Below are 27048 nucleotides of genomic sequence, written 5' to 3' on the forward strand. Positions count from 1 at the left end.
TTAACAATCTGATAGCCTGGAGATAAAAGCTGTTTTTCAATCTCTCGGTCCCAACTTGGAAGCACCTGTGGTGTCTCTCAGCCTTTTAGATGGTAGTGGGGTGAACAGGCCATGGCTCGGGTAGCTGAGGACCTTGATGATATTCTTGGCCTTCATGTGACACCGGGATGTACTATAGGGCAGGCTGTCAGTGATGTGCACGCCAAGCAACTTGAAGCTTTTCACCAGTGACTGAAATAATTGTGTATAACACTTTCTAAAAGTCTAAAGTAATCTGATGGTGGCTAGAGTTGTGCGTTCCGCCATGTTTGTTTATTCTGTGTCAACCAAAGATAAAACAAGGTGACAAGATGAGTTGGGTCTGTTTAGGGCTGTGGCGGTCATGAAATTTTGTCAGCTGGTTATGGTTATGCAAAAGACTGCCGGTCTCGAGGTAATTTACCCATCATTAACATAAACACATACAGTATAGCATTTCCAGGCCTCCACGCATACAATCTGCATACAAGCCACTGAAATCTGCATACATGTTATGGTGCGTGAATGAGGACCCAAAAGCGAATTAACAAACAGAGTACTTTAATGACGAACATACGTGGGCTCAGATGGACAGGTAGATTCCGACAGGACAGGACAAGGTTGCAGCACACACGATGATAGTCTGGTTCAGGCATGAGACACATAAACAAACAAACAAGAATCCGACAAGGACAGGAGCAGAAACAGAGACAGATATAGGGACCTAATCAGAGGGAAAAAGGGAACAGGTGGGGAACGGGGTGAATGGGTAATTAGGAGGAGACAAGGCACAGCTGGGGAAAAGAGGGGGAGAAAAGGTAACATAACAACGACCAGCAGAGGGAGACAGGGTGAAGGGAAAGGACAGAGACAAGACAACATGACAGTACCCCCCCACTCACCGAGCGCCTCCTGGCGCACTCGAGGAGGAAGCCTGGCGGCAACGGAGGAAATCATCGATCAGCGCACGGTCCAGCACGTCCCGAGAGGGAACCCAACTCCTCTCCTCAGGACCGTACCCCTCCCAATCTACTAGGTACTGATGACCACGGCCCCGAGGACGCATGTCCAAAATCCTACGGACCCTGTAGATGGGTGCGCCCTCGACAAGGATGGGGGGGGGGGGGGGGAAGACGAGCGGGGGCGCGAAGAACGGGCTTGACACAGGAGACATGGAAGACCGGGTGGACGCGACGAAGATATCGCGGCAGAAGAAGTCGCACTGCGACAGGGTTAATGATTTGAGAGATACGGAATGGACCAATGAACCGCGGGGTCAACTTGCGAGAAGCCGTCTTAAGGGGAAGGTTCTGAGTGGAGAGCCAAACTCTCTGACCGCGACAATATCTAGGGCTCTTCGTTCTACGCTTATTAGCAGCTCTCACAGTCTGCGCCCTATAACGGCAAAGTGCAGACCTGACCCTCTTCCAGGTGCGCTCGCAACGTTGGACAAAAGCCTGAGCGGAGGGGACGCTGGACTCGGCGAACTGAGATGAGAACAACGGAGGCTGGTACCCGAGGCTACTCTGAAAAGGAGATAGCCCGGTCGCAGACGAAGGAAGCGAGTTGTGGGCGTATTCTGCCCAGGGGAGCTGTTCTGACCAAGACGCAGGGTTGCGAAAAGAAAGACTGCGTAAGATGCGACCAATAGTCTGATTGGCCCGTTCTGCTTGACCGTTAGACTGGGGGTGAAAGCCGGAAGAGAGACTGACGGAAGCCCCAATCAAACGGCAAAACTCCCTCCAAAATTGAGACGTGAATTGCGGACCTCTGTCCGAAACGACGTCTGACGGAAGGCCATGAATTCTGAAAACATTCTCGATGATGATTTGTGCCGTCTCTTTAGCAGAAGGAAGCTTAGCAAGGGGAATGAAATGAGCCGCCTTAGAGAACCTATCGACAACCGTAAGAATAACAGTCTTCCCCGCTGACGAAGGCAGTCCGGTGACAAAATCTAAGGCGATGTGAGACCACGGTCGAGAGGGAATAGGAAGCGGCCTGAGACGGCCGGCAGGAGGAGAGTTACCGGACTTAGTCTGCGCGCAGACCGAACAAGCAGCCACGAAACGACGCGTGTCATGCTCCCGGGTGGGCCACCAGAAACGCTGGCGAATGGAAGCAAGCGTACCCCGAACGCCAGGGTGACCGGCTAACTTGGCAGAGTGAGCCCACTGAAGAACGGCCAGACGAGTAGGAACGGGAACGAAAAGAAGGTTCCTAGGACAAGCGCGCGGCGACGGAGTTTGAGTGAGTGCTTGCTTTACCTGCCTCTCAATTCCCCAGACAGTCAACCCGACAATACGCCCCTCAGGGAGAATCCCCTCGGGGTCAGTGGAGGCTACTGAAGAACTGAAGAGACGAGACAAAGCATCAGGCTTGGTGTTCTTAGAGCCCGGACGATAAGAAATCACGAACTCGAAACGAGCGAAAAACAGCGCCCAACGCGCCTGACGCGCATTAAGTCGTTTGGCAGAACGGATGTACTCAAGGTTCCTATGGTCAGTCCAAACGACAAAAGGAACGGTCGCCCCCTCCAACCACTGTCGCCATTCGCCTAGGGCTAACCGGATGGCGAGCAGTTCGCGGTTACCCACATCATAGTTACGTTCCGACGGCGACAGGCGATGAGAAAAATACGCGCATGGGTGGACCTTGTCGTCAGAGAGGGAGCGCTGAGAAAGGATGGCTCCCACTCCCACCTCTGACGCGTCAACCTCGACAACGAACTGTCTAGAGACGTCAGGTGTAACAAGGATAGGAGCGGATGTAAAACGATTCTTGAGGAGATCAAAAGCTCCCTGGGCGGAAACGGACCACTTAAAGCACGTCTTGACAGAAGTAAGGGCTGTGAGAGGAGCTGCCACCTGACCGAAATTACGGATGAAACGACGATAGAAGTTCGCGAAGCCGAGAAAGCGCTGCAGCTCGACACGTGACTTAGGGACGGGCCAATCAATGACAGCTTGGACCTTAGCGGGATCCATCTTAATGCCTTCAGCGGAAATAACAGAACCGAGAAATGTGACGGAGGAGGCATGAAAAGTGCACTTCTCAGCCTTCACGAAAAGACAATTCTCTAAAAGGCGCTGGAGGACACGTCGAACGTGCTGAACATGAATCTGGAGTGACGGTGAAAAAATCAGGATATCGTCAAGGTAAACGAAAACAAAGATGTTCAGCATGTCTCTCAGGACATCATTGACTAATGCCTGAAAGACAGCTGGAGCGTTAGCGAGGCCGAAAGGAAGAACCCGGTATTCAAAGTGCCCTAACGGAGTGTTAAACGCCGTCTTCCACTCGTCCCCCTCCCTGATGCGCACGAGATGGTAAGCGTTACGAAGGTCCAACTTAGTGAAAAACCTGGCTCCCTGCAGGATCTCGAAGGCTGAAGACATAAGAGGAAGCGGATAACGATTCTTCACTGTTATGTCATTCAGCCCTCGATAATCTATGCAGGGGCGCAGAGACCCGTCCTTCTTCTTGACAAAAAAAAACCCCGCTCCGGCGGGAGAGGAGGAGGGGACTATGGTACCGGCGTCAAGAGCTACAGACAAATAATCTTCGAGAGCCTTACGTTCGGGAGCCGACAGAGAGTATAGTCTACCCCGGGGGGGGGTGGTTCCCGGAAGGAGATCAATACTACAATCATACGACCGGTGTGGAGGAAGAGAGGTGGCCCTGGACCGACTGAACACCGTGCGCAGATCGTGATATTCCTCCGGCACCCCTGTCAAATCACCAGGCTCCTCCTGTGAAGAAGAGACAGAGGAAACAGGAGGGATAGCAGACATTAAACATTTCACATGACAAGAGACGTTCCAGGAGAGGATAGAATTACTAGACCAATTAATGGAAGGATTATGACAAACTAGCCAGGGATGGCCCAAAACAACAGGTGTAAAAGGTGAACGAAAAATTAAAAAAGAAATGGTTTCACTATGATTACCAGAAACAGTGAGGGTTAAAGGTAGCGTCTCACGCTGAATCCTGGGGAGAGGACTACCATCCAGGGCGAACAAGGCCGTGGGCTCCTTTAACTGTCTGAGAGGAATGTCATGTTCCCGAGCCCAGGTCTCGTCCATAAAACAGCCCTCCGCCCCAGAGTCTATTAAGGCACTGCAGGAAGCTGACGAACCGGTCCAGCGTAGATGGACCGACAAGGTAGTGCAGGATCTTGAAGGAGAGACAGGAGTAGTAGCGCTCACCAGTAGCCCTCCGCTTACTGACGAGCTCTGGCCTTTTACTGGACATGAAGTGGCAAAATGACCAGCGGAACCGCAATAGAGACAGAGGCGGTTGGTGATTCTCCGTTCCCTCTCCTTAGTCGAGATGCGGATACCTCCCAGCTGCATGGGCTCAGCACCCGAGCCGGCAGAGGAAGATGGTAGTGATGCGGAGAGGGAGGCGACGGAGAGCGCGAGCTCCTTTCCACGAGCTCGGTGACGAAGATCAACCCGTCGCTCAATGCGAATAGCGAGTTCAATCAAGGAATCCACGCTGGAAGGAACCTCCCGGGAGAGAATCTCATCCTTTACCTCTGCGCGGAAACCCTCCAGAAGACGAGCGAGCAAGGCCGGCTCGTTCCAGCCACTGGAGACAGCAAGAGTGCGAAACTCAATAGAGTAGTCTGTTATGGATCGATTGCCTTGACATAGGGAAGACAGGGCCCTGGAAGCCTCCTCCCCAAAAACAGATCGATCAAAAACCCGTATCATCTCCTCCTTAAAGTCTTGATACTGGTTAATACACTCAGCCCTTGCCTCCCAGATTGCCGTGCCCCACTCACGAGCCCGTCCAATAAGGAGAGATATGACGTAGGCGACACGAGCAGTGCTCCTGGAGTAAGTGTTGGGCTGGAGAGAAAACACAATATCACACTGGGTGAGGAACGAGCGGCATTCAGTGGGCTCCCCAGAGTAACACGGCGGGTTATTGATTCTGGGCTCCGGAGATTCGAAAGCCCTGGAAGTGGCCGGTGGATCGAGGCGGAGATGGTGAACCTGTTCTGTGAGGTTGGAGACTTGGGTGGCCAGGGTCTCAACGGCATGTCGAGCAGCAGACAATTCCTGCTTGTGTCTGCCTAGCATCGCTCCCTGGATCTCGACGGCTGAGTGGAGAGGATCCGAAGTCGCTGGGTCCATTCTTGGTCGGATTCTTCTGTTATGGTGCGTGAATGAGGACCCAAAAGCGAATTAACAAACAGAGTACTTTAATGACGAACATACGTGGGCTCAGATGGACAGGTAGATTCCGACAGGACAGGACAAGGTTGCAGCACACACGATGATAGTCTGGTTCAGGCATGAGACACATAAACAAACAAACAAGAATCCGACAAGGACAGGAGCAGAAACAGAGACAGATATAGGGACCTAATCAGAGGGAAAAAGGGAACAGGTGGGGAACGGGGTGAATGGGTAATTAGGAGGAGACAAGGCACAGCTGGGGAAAAGAGGGGGAGAAAAGGTAACATAACAACGACCAGCAGAGGGAGACAGGGTGAAGGGAAAGGACAGAGACAAGACAACATGACAATACAAGCCACTGATACGCACCTTTGGAACATATACATTTAAAAAAGCCTAATAAATCAATCTAATATACACCATCACAATAAAACAGAATATGAGTTGGCCTACTGTATGTAATCTTGCTATGCGCCATGCCATAGACTGTTGGCTTGTTCATTTTGCAGACAAGATATGGTTATGTCCCTGACATTATTATATGATTTTATAGCAAGAAGAATATGATTGAACATAGCTGAATAAAATAGAAAGGATATTTTTCCAGAACGAGTGCGCATATGAAGTGGCTATGTTTAGTGTAAAAGTTATAATTTGAAACAGGTCCTATATCCTAAAATTTGAGTTATTTGACAACTTTAGTTGTGAATGATACAAACTTTAGCATGTCTTAGAAATCCAAACATAAAAGTATATGGGCTGCATTTGTTTTGTACACTACTGCAACTCGCTGTTTATTATCTACAGTGGGGCAAAAAAGTATTTAGTCAGCCACCAATTGTGCAAGTTCTCCCACTTAAAAAATGAGAGAGGCCTGTAATTTTCATCATAGGTACACTTCAACTATGACAGAGAAAATGAGAAAAAAAATCCAGAAAATCACATTGTAGGATTTTTTATGAATTTATTTGCAAATTATGGTGGAAAATAAGTATTTGGTCAATAACAAAAGTTTCTCAATACTTTGTTATATACCCTTTGTTGGCAATGACAGAGGTCAAATGTTTTCTGTAAGTCTTCACAAGGTTTTGACACACTGTTGCTGGTATTTTGGCCCATTCATCCATGCAGATCTCCTCTAGAGCAGTGATGTTTTGGGGCTGTTGCTGGGCAACACAGACTTTCAACTCCCTCCAAAGATTTTCTATGGGGTTGAGATCTGGAGACTGGCTAGGCCACTCCAGGACCTTGAAATGCTTCTTATGAAGCCACTCCTTCGTTGCCCGGGCGGTGTGTTTGGGATCATTGTCATGCTGAAAAACTCAGCCACGTTTCATCTTCAATGCCCTTGCTGATGGAAGGAGGTTTTCACTCAAAATCTCACGATACATGGCCCCATTCATTCTTTCCTTTACACGGATCAGTCGTCCTGGTCCCTTTGCAGAAATACAGCCCCAAAGCATGATGTTTCCACCCCCATGTTTCACAGTAGGTAGGTGTTCTTTGGATGCAACTCAGCATTCTTTGTCCTCCAAACACGACGAGTTGAGTTTTTACCAAAAAGTTATATTTTGGTTTCATCTGACCATATGACATTCTCCCAATCTTCTTCTGGATCATCCAAATGCTCTCTAGCAAACTTCAGACAGGCCTGGACATGTACTGGCTTAAGCAGGGGGACATGTCTGGCACTGCAGGATTTGAGTCCCTTGCGGCGTAGTGTGTTACTGATGGTAGGCTTTGTTACTTTGGTCCCAGCTCTCTGCAGGTCATTCACTAGGTCCCCCCGTGTGGTTCGGGGATTTTTGCTCACCAATCTTGTGATCATTTTGACCCCACGGGGTGAGATCTTGCGTGGAGCCCCAGATCGAGGGAGATTATCAGTGGTCTTGTATGTCTTCCATTTCCTAATAATTGCTCCCACAGTTGATTTCTTCAAACCAAGCTGCTTACCTATTGCAGATTCAGTCTTCCCAGCCTGGTGCAGGTCTACAATTTAGTTTCTGGTGTCCTTTGACAGCTCTTTGGTCTTGGCCATAGTGGAGTTTGGAGTGTGACAGTTTGAGGTTGTGGACAGGTGTCTTTTATACTGAAAACAAGTTCAAACAGGTGCCATGAATACAGGTAACGAGTGGACAGAGAAGTTACAGGTCTGTGAGAGCCAGAAATCTTGCTTGTTTGTAGGTGACCAAATACTTATTTTCCACCATAATTTGCAAATAAATTCATTAAAAAATCCTACAATGTGATTTTCTGGATTTTTTTTCAAATTTTGTCTGTCATTGTCAGGTGCGTGAATGAGGACCCAAAAGCGAATTAACAAACAGAGTTTCTTTAATGATGAACACACGTGGGCTCAGATGGACAGGTAGATTCCGACAGGACAGGACAAGGTTGCAGCAAACACGATGATAGTCTGGTTCAGGCATGAGACACACAAACAAGAATCCGACAAAGACAGGAGCAGAAACAGAGAGAGATATAGGGACCTAATCAGAGGGAAAAAGGGAACAGGTGGGAAAAGGGGTGAATGAGGTAGTCAGAGAAGACAAGGAACAGCTGGGGGAAAGAGGGACAGAAACGGTAACCTAGTACGACCAGCAGAGGGAGACAGGGTGAAAGGAAAGGACAGAAAGACACAACATGACAATACATGACAGTCATAGTTGAAGTGTACTTATGATGAAAATTACAGGCCTCTCATCTTTTTAAGTGGGAGAACTTGCACAATTGGTGGCTGACTAACTACTTTTTTGCCCCACTGTATGCATAGTCACGTCACAACTAGAGTTGAAGTCATAAGTTTACATACAATTAGGTTGAAGTCAAATTCCAGAAAATTATGTCATGGCTTTAGAAGCTTCTGATAGGCTAATTGACATCATTTGAATCAATTGGAGGTGTACCTGTGGATGTATATCAAGGCCTACCTTCAAACTCAGTGCCTCTTTGCTTGACATCATGGGAAAATCAAAAGAAAATCGGCCAAGACCTCAGAGAAAAAATGTACACCTCCACAAGTCTGGTTCATCCTTGGGAGCAATTTCCAAACGCCTGAAGGTACCACGTTCATCTGTACAAACAATAGTACGCAAGTATAAACACCATGGGACCACGCAGCCGACATACCGCTCAGGAAGGTGACGTGTTCTGTCACCTAGAGATGAACATACTTTGGTGCGAAAAGTGCAAATCAATCCCAGAACAACAGCAAAGGACCTTGTGAAGATGCTGGAGGAAAAAGGTACAAAAGTATATACAGTGAGGGAAAAAAGTATTTGATCCCCTGCTGATTTTGTACGTTTGCCCACTGACAAAGACATTATCAGTCAATAATTTTAATGGTATGTTTATTTGAACATTGAGAGACAGAATAACAACACAAAAATCCAGATAAACGCATGTCAAAAATGTTAAATTGCATTTTAATGAGGGAAATAAGTATTTGACACCCTCACAATCAGAAAGATTTCTGGGTCCCAGGTGTCTCTTATACAGGTAACAAGCTGAGATTAGGAGCACACTCTTAAAGGGAGTGCTCCTAATCTCAGTTTGTTACTTGTATAAAAGACACCTGTCCACAGAAGCAATCAATCAATCAGATTCCAAACTCTTCACCATGGCCAAGACCAAAGAGCTCTCCAAGGATGTTATGGCCAAGATTGTAGACCTACACAAGGCTGGAATGGGCTACAAGACCATCGCCAAGCAGCTTGGTGAGAAGGTGACAACAGTTGGTGTGATTATTCGCAAATGGAAGTAACACAAAATAACTGTTAATCTCCCTAGGCCTGGGGCTCCATGCAAGATCTCACCTCGTGGAGTTGCACTGATCACGAGAACGGTGAGGAATCAGCCCAGAACTACACGGGAGGATCTTGTCAATGATCTCAAGGCAGCTGGGACCATAGTCACCAAGAAAACAATTGGTAACACACTACGCCGTGAAGGACTGTAATCCTGCAGCGCCCGCAAGGTCGTACAAGCTCCTACTCAAGAAAGCACATATATACATACCGGTCTGAAGTTTGCCAAGCAACATCTGAATGATTCAGAGGACAACTGGGTGAAAGTGTTGTGGTCAGATGAGACCAAAATGGAACTCTTTGGCATCAACTCAACTCGCCGTGTTTGGAGGAGGAGGAATGCTGCCTATGACCAAGAACACTATCCCCACTGTCAAACACGGAGGTGGAAACAATATGCTTTGGGGGTGTTTTTCTGCTAAGGGGACAGGACATCTTCACCGCATCAAAGGGACGATGGACGGGGCGGGGCCATGTACCGTCAAATCTTGGGTGAGAACCTCCTTCCCTCAGCCAGGGCATTGACCCAAAACACACGGCCAAGGCAACAAAGGAGTGGCTCAAGAAGAAGCACATTAAGGTCCTGGAGTGGCCTAGCCAGTCTCCTGTGGAGAGAGCTGAAGGTTCGAGTTGCCAAACGTCAGCCTCGAAACCTTAATGACTTAGAGAAGATCTGCAAAGAAGAGTGGGACAAAATCCCTCCTGAGATGTGTGCAAACCTGGTGGCCAACTACAAGTACTAAGTCATATTTTGCAGAGGGGTCAATTACTTATTTCCCTCATTAAAATGCAAATCAATTTATAACATTTTTGACACATTTTTATGGATTTTTTTGTTGTTATTCTGTCTCTCACTGTTCAAATAAACCTACCATTAAAATTATGGACTGATAATTTCTTTGTCAGTGGGCAAACGTACAAAATCAGCAGGGGATCAAATACTTTTTCCCTCACTGTATATCCACAGTAAAACAAGTCCTGAAAGGCCGCTCAGCGAGTAAGAAGCCACTGCTCCAAAACCGCCATAAAAAAGCCAGACTACGGTTTGCAACTGCACATGGGGACAAAGATCATACTTTTTGGAGAAATGTCTTATGGTATGAAGAAACAAAAATAGAACTGTTTGGCCATAATGACCATCATTATGTTTGTAGGAAAAAGGGGGATGCTTGCAAGACGAAGAACACCATCCCAACCGTGAAGCACGGGGGTGGCAGCATCATGTTGTGGGGGTGTTTTGCTGCAGGAGGGACTAGTGCACTTCACAAAATAGATGGCATCATTGGATGTCTTCCAAATGGACATTGACCCCAATCATACTTCCAAAGTTGTGGCAAAATGGCCTAAGGACAACAAAGTCAAGGTATTGGAGTGGCCATCACAAAGCTCTGACCTCAATCCGATAGAAAATTTGTGGGCAGAACTGAAAAAGTATGTGCGAGCAAAGAGGCCTACAAACCTGACTCAGTTACACCAGCTCTGTCAGGAGGAATGGGCCAAAATTCACCCAACTTCTTGTGAGAAGCTTGTGGAAGGCTACCCGAAACATTTGACCCAAGTTAAACAATTTGAAAGCAATGCTACCAAATACTAATTGAGTGTATGTAAACTTCTGACCCACTGGGAATGTGATGAAAAAAATAAAAACTTAATAAATAATTCCTTCTACTATTATTTTGACATTTCACATTCTTAAAATAAAGTGGTGATCCTAACTGACCTAAGACAGGGAATTTTTACTAGGATTAAATGTCAGAAATGGTTAAAAACAGGGTTTAAATGTATTTGGCTAGGGTGTATGTAAACTTCCGACTTCAACTGTAACTACATGTACAAATGACCTCTAACCTGTAACCCCCGCACACTGACTCGGTACCGGTACACCATGTATATAGCCTCGTTATTGTTATGTTACTTTTTACTTTAGTTTATTTGGTAAATATGTTCTTAACTCTTCTTGATCAGCACTGTTTGTTAAGGGCTTGTCAGTAAGCAAGCATTAGACGGTAAGGTCTAATGTTTTATTCGGCGCATGTGACAATTTGATGATGCGACTACAGGCTATTGATGATTTCAGAAAGTGACAAAAAAAGCTTAAACACTATTTCTTGCCTCAGGCTGCATATGCTGTTCTCTCAGTAAGCCTTTTGGGGGCCCTAAGTGAGATTTTCTACAAATTTTGCCATGGGGCAGAGAATTTCTTTTGCAATTTTAAAGCTAATATCCTGCAATTCTACACATTTTGCCATGGGATGTAGAGAATTTTTATTCAGTTTTAAAACTAATTTCCTGCAATTCTACACATTTTGCCCCCTGGAAGTCAGGGCCCCTGGGCACGTGCCCTGTGTGCCCAGTCAGTATTCAGCCATGATTCTAAGTTTAGATAACTGGCTAGAATAAACTTACCAATCTTAAAAAATTGTTAGCTGACTTTGCTAATTGAGTAGCTGTCACTGACTAACAAACCAAGAAAAACTGCTGATATGCAACCAGATTTCGAACGTACACCTTGTAAAGGTGTAAATTGTAGTAGAATATTCTACTATTCTACAGTAAGTTGACCGCTTATATCGCTTATGCCTGGAGCTGGCCCTGCATGTTTTCACCCATTACACTATTCTCAATTTAATCTTGTATTTACTAATATGTCAAATCTGTTTGGATTATAATAGGCAGGAACAGGGGCAGGGGGAAAAGGACTTGTCGTCTGTATGCTATGCACATGGAGGCCGCTTTCCGCCAGTTTGTGCACTCCATGCATCAACCACTGTCAGGAGCCTGCAGCCTCTCGTTGCATGACAGATGAAAAGTCACCTAAACTCTGTTATCCATGGGCTCTCCATGGGTGTTTTGAATTAATTGCTGTCCATTTCATTGTGTTTGGCTTTGAAACAACATCCACAACGACCATACTTAGGAGTTCAATAACAGGTTGAAACTTTCTTCAAATCAATCGCAGTTACGCGAGTTTTAAAAGCATGATACTGTTTTGATGATAAGTGTTTTGATGTGATTGACGATTGCATTTGCATTTATGTCAGAGTGGTTAGAGCAGGGGTCTCCAACAGGTCGATCGCAAGCTACCAGTAGCTCGCAGCCCACATATGAGTAGCTCGCCAATCAATTCAGAAAGTACATGCAATTTTTCATGTTTACCACAACAAACAGTCATAAACAAAACTCACAAGTATCAGACACAGCTCCCAGCTACTATCTAATTAAACACAACATTTACATTATCCCACCCCTGGTTAGCCATTATTGGCTTAAAAAGCTAAACATAACACAATATCTGCCAATACATTTCCAGCAATATTGCCCCTGTGTCTGTATGGTGCGTGCATTTGTCTATCACTGCCAGTTGATAGATGTGATAACAATCTTGTGGGTTGACGGAAATACTTTACCCAAAACCTTCTCAATGAAATGTTAACTGCAAAGTAGGCTTACCTGGCAGAAGTATATCATAAGTAAGTATATAATTTGTATTTACTATTTGTTATTTGCTACCTTTACCATGAAATAAGCAGCAGCAGTACAGAACCACTGCTTTACCAGTATATTCCTCACTCGCTAGATGCACAATTAAAAGGGATTTACACCAAATTTGTTACAAATTTGTTACATTTGTTTGTTATCTTCCAGACCCCCAAAAATTGTCTTCTGAACAGATTTAAGCATTGACATGGACTCAAATGACATCCAATAAAAACAATTCACTATGACCAATTGTAATGTTGAGAGTGAAAAGAAGAAAAAAAATGTAACCAGGAAAAAATAAAGAGAAAACATTTTTTAAAGGGCCGCCCTTAGTTGTTTATTAACCACAATTTTCCCAGGTTTATTGACAGAAAATATAGTGCACTACTTTCTCTTTTACACTAACGACCTGGGAAGAATTGCAGGGTAGAGAAGAGAAGAATGTGCCTATTTGAAAGCTAGTAAAAAAATGTGTAGCTCACAACATGTTTAATTGAGAACTATCTTGCGATGCAAAGAAATGCATAATCCCCTTCTACAGGATAGCTATATCGGTCCACTAATACAGGACTAGTCAAGACCCACAAATTATATATTTTTCAAATAATACAATTTTTGGAGAACCCCAACTTCCTGCGGCTATGCCAGTGTGGTGGCAATACAGTCAACGTAACACGTAACAGCCCTGTTTGCAGTTTTCATTTTGAAAAGGGTGTGTTGTCTGGGGAGTTGCATAATAGCCGATTTATGCTTGTTCCGGCAATGTGGTTGAGGCTTGTGGAGGACAAATCGAGCTCCGTTCGGTGAAGCCGCGCGCCTTCCAAATGTTGTAATGATACGGAGGTGTCACGTTCTGACCTTAGTTCCTTTGTTATGTCTTTGTTTTAGTATGGTCAGGGCGTGAGTTGGGGTGGGTAGTCTGTTTTATGTTGTGTTTATGTGTTTGGCCTGGTATGATTCTCAATCAGAGACAGGTGTCGTTCGTTGTCTCTGATTGAGAATCATACTTAGGTAGCCTTTTCCCACCTGTGTTTTGTGGGTGATTGTTTTCTGTTTAGTGTTTTACGCACCTTACAGGACTTTTTTGGATTTTGTTTATTTTCACGTTGTTATTTTGGATTTTCTGTGTTCAGTAAAATAAATCATCATGAACACATACCACGCTGCGCATTGGTCCGACATTTCATACTCCTCGTCAGAGGAGGACGAAGAATTCCGTTATAGGAGGTCTCTGTTTAACTCCACATTTTTAATAGTAAAAATAAAGAAAAACCCTTGAATGAGTAGGTGTGTTCAAACCTTTGACTGGTACTGTATATATAATAAACATTTTAATACTACATGTGTCACACACATTATACATATATGCACATATATACTGTATAAGGCAGAAATATATGTCACATACAGTGCCTTGCGAAAGTATTCGGCCCCCTTGAACTTTGCGACCTTTTGCCACATTTCAGGCTTCAAACAGAAAGAAATAAAACTATTTTTTTGTGAAGAATCAACAACAAGTGGGACACAATCATGAATTGGAATGACATTTATTGGATATTTCAAACTTTTTTAACAAATCAAAAACTGAAAAATTGGGCGTGCAAAATTATTCAGCCCCCTTAAGTTAATACTTTGTAGCGCCACCTTTTGCTGCGATTACAGCTGTAAGTCGCTTGGGGTATGTCTCTATCAGTTTTGCACATCGAGAGACTGACATTTTTTCCCATTCCTCCTTGCAAAACAGCTCGAGCTCAGTGAGGTTGGATGGAGAGCATTTGTGAACAGCAGTTTTCAGTTCTTTCCACAGATTCTCGATTGGATTCAGGTCTGGACTTTGACTTGGCCATTCTAACATCTGGATATGTTTATTTTTCAACCATTCCATTGTAGATTTTGCTTTATGTTTTGGATCATTGTCTTGTTGGAAGACAAATCTCCGTCCCAGTCTCAGGTCTTTTGCAGACTCCATCAGGTTTTCTTCCAGAATGGTCCTGTATTTGGCTCCATCCATCTTCCCATCAATTTTAACCATCTTCCCTGTCCCTGCTGAAGAAAAGCAGGCCCAAACCATGATGCTGCCACCACCATGTTTGACAGTGGGGATGGTGTGTTCAGCTGTGTTGCTTTTACGCCAAACATAACGTTTTGCATTGTTGCCAAAAAGTTCAATTTTGGTTTCATCTGACCAGAGCACCTTCTTCCACATGTTTGGTGTGTCTCCCAGGTGGCTTGTGGCAAACTTTAAACAACACTTTTTATGGATATCTTTAAGAAATTGCTTTCTTCTTGCCACTCTTCCATAAAGGCCAGATTTGTGCAATATACGACTGATTGTTGTCCTATGGACAGAGTCTCCCACCTCAGCTGTAGATCTCTGCAGTTCATCCAGAGTGATCATGGGCCTCTTGGCTGCATCTCTGATCAGTCTTCTCCTTGTATGAGCTGAAAGTTTAGAGGGACGGCCAGGTCTTGGTAGATTTGCAGTGGTCTGATACTCCTTCCATTTCAATATTATCGCTTGCACAGTGCTCCTTGGGATGTTTAAAGCTTGGGAAATCTTTTTGTATCCAAATCCGGCTTTAAACTTCTTCACAACAGTATCTCGGACCTGCCTGGTGTGTTCCTTGTTCTTCATGATGCTCTCTGCGCTTTTAACGGACCTCTGAGACTATCACAGTGCAGGTGCATTTATACGGAGACTTGATTACACACAGGTGGATTGTATTTATCATCATTAGTCATTTAGGTCAACATTGGATCATTCAGAGATCCTCACTGAACTTCTGGAGAGAGTTTGCTGCACTGAAAGTAAAGGGGCTGAAAAATTTTGCACGCCCAATTTTTCAGTTTTTGATTTGTTAAAAAAGTTTGAAATATCCAATAAATGTCGTTCCACTTCATGATTGTGTCCCAATTGTTGTTGATTCTTCACAAAAAAATACAGTTTTATATCTTTATGTTTGAAGCCTGAAATGTGGCAAAAGGTCGCAAAGTTCAAGGGGGCCGAATACTTTCGCAAGGCACTGTATAGGAAAACAACCAATTATTGTATATTTCAACATATGTGACACTGTACACTGAGTTGCACCCACTTTTGACGTCAGAACAGCCTCAATTCATCGGGCATGGACTCTACAAGGTGTTGTCTACAACAGTTGTGTCAAGTTGGCCCGTAGTGGATTTCTACTCCGAATAGCTCGTTCCATCTTATCCAACAGATACTCAATTGGATTGAAATCTGGTGACTGGGCAGACCACTGCAGTAAGCTGAATTCACTGTCATGTTCATGGAACCATTCCTGGATAATCCTTGGCATTGGGCATTATACTGCTGAAAAAAACATATTTGTCGATGGAAACACTGCTGACAAAGGGATGCACCTGATCGGCAATGATGTTCGGATATGCTGTGGCATTTTAACCTTGCTCCACTTTTATCAAGGGGCCCAATGTGGGCCATGACAACTCAACCGACACCATCACACTGCCACCACCAGCCTGTAATATTGACACGTGGCATGATGGATGCATGTACTCATGTGGTTTTCTCCATACCCTAGTCTTCCCAAAAGCATGAAACAGCAGGAACTGGGATTAAGACCAGGCAATGTTTTTCCAATTCTCCAGCGTCCAGTGTTTTTGTTCTTTAGCCCACTGCAAGCAGTTTCTTTTTACCCCGTTTGTGTCAAGGTACGACGAGTTGTGATTTATTTTATGGGCACCAATGTTGTACTTGGACTGTCAGTTTACTACTGTAAGTGGAGCCCGTCTGTTGCTCTGCACAATTCGTGTCAGCCTCCTTTGTCTTCTTTCATCAATGACCCGTTTTCGACCACTGTCTGTTCTGCCAATGGCTGGATGTCCTTTGGGTGGTGGACCATTCTTGATACACACGGGAAAATGTTGAGCATGAAAAACCCAGCAGCCAGCACACTTTTGTTATTGACCAAATACTTATTTTCCACCATAATTTGCAAATAAATTAATTAAAAATCCTACAATGTGATTTTCTGGATTTTTTTCCCTCATTTTGTCTGTCATAGTTGAAGTGTACCTATGATGAAAATGACAGGCCTCACTCATCTTTTTAAGTGGGAGAACTTGCACAATTGGTGGCTGACTAAATACTTTTTTGCCCCAATGTAAATGCTCGGTAACAGGCTACCTTTGAAACTTTGCACACACCTCCAATCGTGCACCTCCATAGAGCGCACGCGATACCATATGCATAGCATGCGCTAAAAATAACAGCAAAGCCAAGGGTTGCCTGCTAATTGATGTGCTAATCTATTGCAGCACCTGCCATGGTGACTCATCTCACTGGCGGTCTTAGTCATCCAATATGTTTAAGTACACTGGAAGACTTTCCAAGAGTAGTAACTATGGCAATTAGTACTGAGAGAGAGAGTGAGAGCACGAGAGAGAGAGAGAGAGAGAGAGAGAGAAAGAGAGAGCGAGAGAGCGAGAGAGCGAGAGAGAGAGAGAGAGAGAGAACCCAAATCTGTAGCTTTACCTGGACCGGAGCAGAAGGAGGCAATTACAGCCAAAATACAGGTGAAACTGAGATAGGGCATCCATGTATATTGGTCCTGTAAGAGAGAAAGAGAAAGTAAGGGAGCAGCATTATCTGTATACTTTATTTAGAGTCTGTATACTTCATTTAGAATAAGTATTTAAGTTTTATATCTATAAACAGTGCATCCATTTCAAAGTTCTAATGTTCAGAGTAAAGTTTTGCTCTGTTTGTTCATTTTGGTGTATTCCAATGTTGGGGTTAGTGAGACTAGCTGCAGTATTGTGTCTCAACCAAGGCTTTCGAGTGTCAGGAGTCAAACAAAACAGACACTCAATGTGGATGACATGACGGACTGTTGAATAAACACAGCTGGTTGACGAATGTAAAAGTTGAATAGATACTGGTTGTGAGTGAAAGTGATGCTGTGTAGTTATGCACTGTTGGCACGCCCTTACAAAAAAAAGTTCTGACTATTTTTTTTCACGAGTCAGACACGTGGTTTTCAGACGTGTGAAGTTTCAAAAGTAAATTTTTCAAAATGTTTTAAAACATTTTCCTACGCGTTTATTTTTCACCACTTCCAGTTACATCTGGTCTCCCATCCAGGGACCAACCAGGACTAACCCTGCTTAGCTTCAAATGCCAGCAGTGGAACGCAGGATGTTTCTTGAAGTTTTGATTGATATTATTGACACAAAAGTAACTCTCTCGCTAGAGGATTGCACCATATTGATTGCACTGTTGATCTATTAAAAGGTGTTTAAAGTGGTAAAACTTAATTAAAACATGAACCACGTAGGGCCTCCCGGGTAGCTGTGCCACCAGAGACTCTGGGTTTGAGCCCAGGCTCTGTCGCAGCCGGCCGCGACCGGGAGGTCCATGGGGCCACGCACAATTGGCTAGCGTCGTCCGGGTTAGGGAGGGTTTGGCTGGTAGGGATATCCTTGTCTCATCGTGCACTAGTGACTCCTGTGGCGGGCCGGGCGCAGTGCACACTGACCACGTCGCTAGGTGTACGGTGTTTCCTTGGGGCGGCTGGCTTCCGGGTTGGATGCACACTGTTAAGAAGCAGTGCGGCTTGGTTGGGTTGTGTTTCGGAGGACGCATGTTTCTCGACCTTCGTCTCTCCCAAGCCTGTATGGGAGTTGTAGCGATGAGACAAGACAGTAACTACTAACAATTGGATACCATGAAATTGGGGGGAGAAAAAAAACACATGAACCATGTGTTCACCCCAACACAGTTTTGGTAAAAAGCGGAGGCATGGGGCTGGAGAAATGCAACCACTCAAATCCATAGACTATTGTTTTAACCATGTTTTTAGGATATACAGTGTTTGTTTACATTTCATTTGTTTGCAAACATTGAAGTAAATGTGGAGTTTTCTTACAAGTGAAACTGCAAAATAGATTTTCACATGTGGAATTGTAAGTTCTTCACACCCCCAAGCTTTTTTCACGTGAAACTGCATATATGTTTCTCACATCTGAAAGTTTAACATTTGAAACCGCTAATTTCAAGTGAAACCACAAATCACATGTGAGGTGAAAACATGTTATTCTCCTCACAAGTGAAAATGTGGTGTTAACATGTAAACTCTAAATTGAATACATGAAAACAAGGTTTCACATATGATATTTAAGCTCAATGTGTCAAAACTGCTATTTCACATCTGAAACTGCAAATTTGACATGTGCTTTTTTTGTAAGGGTGGCTGGAACCCAAGTCTTCAGAATAAGTGGCCAGAACTAACCCTTTTTAAACTCCACTGGACAAAAATATAAAACGCAACATGTAAAGCTCATGTTCATGAGCTGAAATAAAAGATCCCAGAATTTTTTCATACGCACAAAAAGCGTTTTTCTTTCACATTTTGAGCACAAATTTGTTTAAAATCCATGTTAGTGAGCATTTCCCCTTTGCCAAGATAATCAATCCACCTGACAGATGTGGCATATCAAGAAGCTGATTAAACAGCATGATCATTACACAGGTGCACCTTGAAGTGGGGATTATAAAAGGCAACTAAAAAATGTGCAGTTTTGTCACAACAAAATGCCACAGATGTCTCAAGTTTTGTGGGAGAGTGTGATTGGCATGCTGACTGATGGAATTGTCCATCAGAGCTGTTTCCAGATAATTTAATGTTAATTTCTCTACCAGAAGGCATCGTTTTAGAGAATTTGGCAGTACGTCCAACTGGCCTCAAAAACGCTGACCACGTGTAACCACGCCAGCCTAGGAATACTAAAGTATTCAGACCAATACTTTTCCACATTCTGTTACATTAAAGCCTTATTTTAAAATGTATTCACTGTTTTTTTTCTTAAATATCTTATTGACATAAGTATTCAGACCCTTTACTCAGTACTTTGTTGAAACACCTTTGGCAACGATTACAGCCTCAAGTCTTTTTGGGTATGACGCTACAAGCTTGGTACACCTGTATTTGGGGAGTTTCTCTCATTCTTCTCTGCAGATCCTCTCAAGCTCTGTCAGGCTGGATGGGGAGCGTTGCTGCACAGCTATGTTCAGGTCTCTCCAAAAATGTTAGATCGGGTTGAAGTAAGGGCTCTGGCCAGGCCACTCAAGGGCATTCAGAGACTTGTCCCGAAGCGACTGCTGCATTGTCTTGGCTGTGTGCTTAGGGTCATTGTCCTGTTGGAAGGTGAACCTTCACCCCATTCTGAGGTCCTGAGCAGGTTTTCATCAAGGATCTCTGTACTTTGCTCTGTTCATATTTGCCTCGATCCTGACTAGTTTCCTAGTCCCTGCCGCTGAATAACATCCCTACAGCATGACGCTGCCACCATCATGCTTCACTACAGGGATGGTGCCAGGTTTCCTCCAGACGTGACGCTTGGCATTCAGGCCAAAGAGTTACATTTTGGTTTAATCAGAACAGAGAATTATCTTAATTCTCATGGTCTGAGAGTCTTTAGCTGCCTTTTGCCTTTTACTGAGGAGTGGCTTCAGTCTGGCCACTCTACCATAAAGGCCTGATTGGTGGAGATGATTGTCCTTCTGGAAAGTTCTCCCATCTCCACAGAGGAACTCTAGAGCTCTGTCAGAGTGACCATCGGGTTCTTGGTCACCTCCCTGACCAAGGCCCTTCTCCCCCGATTGCTCAGTTTGGCCGGGCGGTCAGCTCAAGGAAGAGTCTTGGTGGTTCCAAACTTCTTCCATTTAACAATGATGTAGGCCACTGTGGTGTTCTTGGGGACCTTCAATGCTGCAGAAATGTTTCGGAACCTTTCCCCAGATCTGTACCTCAACACAATCCTGTCTCAGAGCTCTACGGACAATTCCTTCGACCACATGGCTTGGTTTTTGCACGGACATGCACTGTCAATTGTGGGACCTTACAGGTGCATACCTTTCCAAATCACGTCCAATCACTTGAATTTACCACAGGTGGACTCCAAGTTGTAGAAACATCTCAAGGATGATCAATCGAAACAGGATGCACCTAAGTTCAATTTCGAGTCTCATAGTAAAGGGTCTGAATACTTCTGTAAATAAGGTATCTGTTTATTAAATATAATACATTTGCAAACATTTCTAAAAACCTGTTGTTACTTTGTCATTACAGGGTATTGTGTGTAAATTGATGTAAAAAAAAACATGTATTCTATATATTTTAGAATAAGGCTGTAACGTAACAAATGATTATTATTATTTTTTATTGGTGGATATGGCATATTGGGGGAAAAAAAACTCTTAATATTTACTTGGTTATCATTTTTAGAACCTCCATATTGGTTCCAAAAACACCTATTGCATGATATCAAGAGGTTATATTCCAGGGCATTTATGAAACTGTCAGAAATCAAGGCTTGTAGCAGGTGTTTTGCATTTCTTTGGGAATTTTAACAGCCCAAGGACAACAATGTCACTCTGGATTCATGACTTCATTGAATTCCAGTCTTAATAAAAGACAGCAACCTGTTCACTGATGCGGTTGACATGTAGACATGACTCAGAGGAGTGTGTTGCACAGTGGATAGGCTGCACTGACCTGGAAATTGAGAAACACAGTGAGAAGGCCAAAGAAGAAGGCCATGGCGCTGAAGCCGAAGATGAGGAGGGGTCTTCTGCCGATGCGCTCAATCACAAGGCCCTGGGGGAGAGAGAATGGGAAAAAAACACTGGAACAGTGAGGAACTAGCAGGACTTGTCCAATTGAACGCTCATTCTAATTCTCTATTGCAAAACTTTTTTTTTTTTATTACTGTAGTCTGTCCTAATTAAATAAACAAAACCTAGCATTGGCATTATTTCATACAATTTTCCACTGTCAATCTAGTACTAGTATAGACAGGTTTTTTCTCCGGTGAATATATTTCTACCAGTTATTGTGTGTGTTAATATTGTGTTATGTGGTAATAGTTGTGGTATAGGGGATAATAAACACTAGGGGTTGAGACTGGAGTTTGCGACCGGAGATCGAAACCCTCTCCCAAAAGCTTAGCCAAAGCCCAGGATATTTCCATTCCCAATATGGGGACGAGCATCTGAGCATGAAAGTATTCATAGCACGACCACCACCTATCCCATGCAGTCGGATTCTGCAATGTCGTTCAAGGGTCACTGGTTACTTTAAAGCAACGCCCCAGGGGTCCCTGGGTGGAAAGAGAGAGACGAGAGAATGTGGACTCTGTGGATGAGATAGTATCGTCAGTGCTGAAATAAGGCAAACAATGAAAGCCCGAAGTGGGCGGTTCAAGGACAATTGAAATAAATGTATTACTCCCTAATCTATGGATATCACATGACTGCGAATACAGATGTGCACCTGTTGGTCACAGATACCTTTAAAAAAAAGGTAAGGGCGTGGATCAGAAAACCAGTCAGTATTTGATTAATGCAGCGCAACATATCCCCCTTGCATAGAATTGATCAGGCTGATGACTGTGGCCTGTGGAATGTTGTCCCACTCCTCTTCAATGGCTGTGCGAAGTTGCTGGATATTGTTGGGAACTGAAACACGTTGATCCAGAGCATCCTAAACATGCTCAATGGGTGACATGCCTGGTGAGTATGCAGTCCATGAAAGAACTTGGACATTTTGAGCTACAGGAATTGTGTACAGATCTTTGCAACATGGGGCCGTGCATTATCATGCAAAAACATGAGGTAATGACGGAGGATGAATGGTACAACAATGGGCCTCAGGATCTCGTCACTGTATCTCTGTACATTCAAATTGGCATCGATAAAATGCAATTGTGTTTGTTGTCCATAGCTTATGCCTAGCAACAGCTCTAGTGGACATTCCTGAAGTCAGCATGCCAATTGCACATGTGGCATTGTGTTATGTGGCAAAACTGCACATTTTAGAGTGGCCTTTTATTTACAAGATGCACCTGTGTAATGAGAATGCTGATTAATCAGCTTCTTGATTTGTAACACCTGTCAGGTGGATGGATTATCTTGGCAAAGGATAAATGCTTACTAACAGGAATGAAAACAAAAAAGAAAAAATAAATTAGCTTTTTGTACATATCAAACATTTCTGGGATATTTAATTTCAGCCCCTGAAACATGGATCCAACACTTGCGTTTATATTTTTGTTCAGTAGTTTAGTTTAGTTTATTAATTCAACCATTTAGAAAAACAAGCACACAACTTGAAAAAGCCATTACATGCACTTCAGTAAAATCATCAAGGATAACACACAAAGTCTGGGACAGTTGAAGTCAGAAGTTTAAATACACTTAGGTTGGGGTCATTATAACTCATTTTTCAACCACTACACAAATTATAGTGTTGGCAAGTCGGTTGGGACATTTACTTTGTGCATGTCACAAGTAATTTTTCCAACAATTGTTTACAGGCAGATTATTTCACTTATAATTCACTGTATCACAATTCCAGTGGGTCAGAAGTATACATACACTAAGTTGACTGTGCCTTTAAACAGCTTAGAAAATTCCAGAAAATGACATCATGGATTTAGAAGCTGCTGATAAGCTAGTTGACATAATTTGAGTCAATTGGAGGTGTACCTGTGGACTTTTTTCAAGGCCTACCTTCAAACTCAGTGCCTCTTTGCTTGAAATCATGGGAAAAACTAAAGAAATCAGCCAAGACCTCAGAACAAAGATTGTAGACCTCCACAAGTCTGCTTCATCTTTGGGAGCAATTTCCAAACTACTGAAGGTACCACAAACACCATGGGACCACGCAGCCTTCATTATCGCTCAGAAAAGAGATGTGTAATGTCTCCTAGAGATGAACATACTTTGGTGTGAAAAGTGCAAATCAATCCCAGAACAACAGCAAAGGACCTTGTGAAACAGGTACAAAAGTATCTATATCCACAGTAAAACGAGTCCTATATCGAAATAACCTGAAAGGCCGCTCAGCAAGGAAGAAACAACTGCTCCAAAACCTCCATAAAAAAGCCAGACTATGGATTGCACATGGGGACAAAGATCGTACTTTTTGGAGAAATGTCCTCTGGTCTGATGAAACAAAAATAAAACTGTTTGGCCAAAATGACCATTGTTATGTTTGGAGGGAAAAGGGGGAGGCTTGCAAGCCGAAGAACACCATCCCAACCGTGAAGCACAGGGGTGGCAGCATCATGCTGTGGGAGTGCTTTGCTGCAGGAGGGACTGGTGCACTTAACAAAATAGATGGCATCATGAGGTAGGAAAATTCTGTGGATATATTGAAGCAACATCTCAAGACATCAGTCAGGAAGTTAAAGCTTGGTCGCAAAGGGGTCTTCCAAATGGACAATGACCCCAAGCATACTTCCAAAGTTATGGCAAAATGGCTTAAGGACAACAAAGTCAAGGTATTGGAGTGGCCATCACAAAGCCTTGACCTCACACCTATAGACAATTTGTGGGCAGAACTGAAAAAGCGTGTGCGAGCAAGGAGGCCAACAAACCTGACTCAGTTACACCATCTCTGTCAGGAGGAATGGGCCAAGATTCACCCAATTTATTGTGGGAAGCTTGTGGAAGGCTACCCAAAACGTTTGACCCAAGTTAAACAATTTAAAGGCAATGCTACCAAATACTAATTGAATGTAGGTAAACTTTTGATCCACTGGGAATGAGATGAAAGAAATGAAAGCTGAAATAAATCATTCTCTCTACTATTATTCTGACATTTCACATTCTTAAAATAAAGTGGTGATCCTAACTGACCTAAGACAGGGAATTTTTACTCAGATTAAATGTCAGGAATTGTGAAAAATGGAGTTTAAATGTATTTGGCTAAGATGTATGTAAACTTCTGACTTCAACTGTATTTCCATTGTGGTCCTCTTGAGACAAGATGGCTAGGCAAGATCGAACACAGTTAAACACAGTATAGCATTGAGAAATAGTGGACATTCACATGTGAGCACGTGTGTTTGTTGAAAAGCAGATTGTGTATAAATGCTTGGGGGTGTGTACGTGTGTCAGTGCATGTATGTTTGTTGAGTAGTGAGGTGTGTTCTGTGTCTGTGTGCAAACACGCGTGAGAGCATGTGTATTTGTAGACGAATGTGGTCAGTTCTGCGTGTGAGCGTCCATACGCCCTGAAATGGGAGTCTGAGTGTGTGTGTGGTTTGTAGAAAAGCAGGGTTTTGGTCATGCACCAGCAATGGCTTCGTGATCCCAGTCCATTTGGTGCTACGGCTTGAGAAACTTTACTTTACTCCTGGTCCCTAAAGGCCTGGAACTTGTCTCACTGATGGTCACATCGCTGCACTCAGGCCTCCGCACATGGACCACTAGCCATTATCAAGGCCATATTGGAAGGAGTGTGTGTGTGTGTGCCACTACTGGTTATGTTACAGAACTCAGCACCTTGGCGCTTGGACATTCAAGGGGACGTGTGTGCTTGTGTAAAAAAAGGCCCACTGTCTCAAGTTGGTTTTATACACTTCAGGGCAATATTCATCCACACTACACTCATATAAAAAGTTTTTTGGGCTGTCCCCATAGGAGAACCCTTCGAAGAACCCTTGTTGGTTCCAAGTAGAACCCTTTTGGGTTCCATGTAGAACTGTTTTGGGTTCCGTGTAGAACCCTTTCCATAGAGGGTTCTACATGGAACCCAAAATGGTTCTACCTGGAACCAAAAATAATTTTACCTGGAACCAAAAAGGGTTCTCCCATCGGGACGGCCGAATAACCCTTTTTTATAAGAGTGTAGAGGCACGAGGACAGAATTACTGGCCTCTAATAATTACATCTCTTTACCACATTGCCGTAACGACATTTCCCAATATCAAAACCTATGGAGGAGATGTGAAGTACATTAACATGCATAACTGCTTCATGGACTTCCAGACACCGAACTGTCTTCTCTTTGTGTCAACTGGCATAACCTCCTAGCCCTAGCAGAATGGTTTTAAAAATAAACCACCCTCCGTTCAAACTGCCCAGGCCCACATAGAAGGTCACTTATTATTAACACATATCCAGGGAATGACTCGTGGATGTTTGAGTTTGTTTTCCTTTTCCGGCCCCGGAGGGCACGCAGAGCGACGTTAAACCTGATTTGATGTGCCAGCACACACTCTACATGACATCATCACTCTGACACGCCACCCATAAGGTGTTTCCCCAGCAACGGAGGCAAACAGCAAAAGGGCGATGGCACACTGCATGACAATGGCGTGTGTGTGTGTATGTGTTTGATAATTAGGTTATTAATGAAAACAAACATATTTATGCTTTAAATAGGCTGACAGTTCAATATTTACAATATTTTCTGCTGTAACTGGGGTTGTTAATCATGCCCTGCAATGTGCTAATAGAAATGGAAATAATTTAAATAAGTACCAATGTATCATCCTTTACTCTAGGAGAATGGAACTTGATATTTCTTTGTTGAAGTGAGTAACGTTACCACTTCACCCCCACCTACATGTACATACCTACCTCAACTACCTCGTACCTCGTGTGTTTTTATGTTCTTATTTAACTCTGCATCGTTGGGAAAGAGCTTGTAAGTCAGCATTTCACTGTAAGGTCTACTGCACATGTTGAATTCGGCACATGTGACAAATAAAATTTGATTTGATAAACAATCCTATCCCAGAACATATGCAAGGCTTAAGGTTAAGACCGAACTCCAGCCTTACTCAACAGTGGTTGATGACTCACTGTCGTTGCCTTCTGGCCTTTGCGGATCTGCTGGGTAAGGACGGCGGCATCAGGATATAAATATATCCGGAGACACAAACATACACCCTGCAAGTCCAATTAGAAACAAAAAAGTCAGCAGCGGTTTTCTCAAGCCCAGTACATGCAAGCAATGATGCAGAAGTGGGCATGGAGCGTGTGCAGACAAATATCATCACTTCAACTTCAATACTAAGTCCAGTCCAGTACAGTAAATAATGAGTTGGTTCCTCTATCCTCTCACTCAAGCTTATCCCACTCTACTGGAGAGCACAGAGATGAACATTTTTGGCAGTATTAATGTGTAGAATTAAAGTTTAAATTCAAAAGAAAAATGATAAAAAGGAACAATGCTTTGATCTTAGATTAAAAGAGTGTGGCTGATGATTCACAAAGCCTCGCAGTGGTTGACAGACCAAGATGAAAAGGGTTTCCTGTCTTATTTTTGCATGTGCAAAACAAGTTCAGTCTTGAATCATTTTCTCCTCAAAGCTATGTTGCATCGGACGTATTGCACGACACACAAACTTTATCTACAGTGCCTTCAGAAAGTATTCACACCCCATGAACTTTTCCACATTTTGTTGTGTTATAGCCTGAATTTAAAATGTATTCAATTGATTTGTTGGTCACTGGCCTAGACACAAAAGGCAACAATGTTGAAGTGGAATTATGTTTTTAAATGTTGTGGTTTAAAAAAATAATAATATAAAGGAAAATATGAAATGTCTTGAAATGTCCATTAAGTATTCTACCATTTTGTTATGGCAAGCCTAAAAATATTCAGGAGTAAAAATGTGCTTAACAAGTCACAATAAGTTGCATGAATTCACTCAATAATAGTGTTTAACATGATAAAAATGACTACCTCATCTCTGTACCCCACCCATACAATTACCTGTAAGGT

General features: G+C 43.6%; 1 protein-coding gene across 1 annotated transcript in view; it reads right to left on the reverse strand.

Moving 5' to 3' along the window:
- Nucleotides 1–27048, reverse strand: part of slc2a9l2 (solute carrier family 2 member 9, like 2) — a 224003-nt gene that overhangs the window by 87335 nt on the left and 109620 nt on the right. The window contains exons 10-11 of the mRNA XM_021568636.2: nucleotides 21025–21126; nucleotides 17004–17079 (exon numbers count right to left, since the gene is read on the reverse strand). Of these exons, the coding sequence (XP_021424311.1) occupies nucleotides 17004–17079; nucleotides 21025–21126 (178 nt within the window). The remainder of the gene's footprint in view (nucleotides 1–17003; nucleotides 17080–21024; nucleotides 21127–27048) is intronic.

The sequence above is a fragment of the Oncorhynchus mykiss genome, chromosome 17, assembly GCF_013265735.2.
Source record: "Oncorhynchus mykiss isolate Arlee chromosome 17, USDA_OmykA_1.1, whole genome shotgun sequence".
Taxonomy (NCBI): domain Eukaryota; kingdom Metazoa; phylum Chordata; class Actinopteri; order Salmoniformes; family Salmonidae; genus Oncorhynchus; species Oncorhynchus mykiss.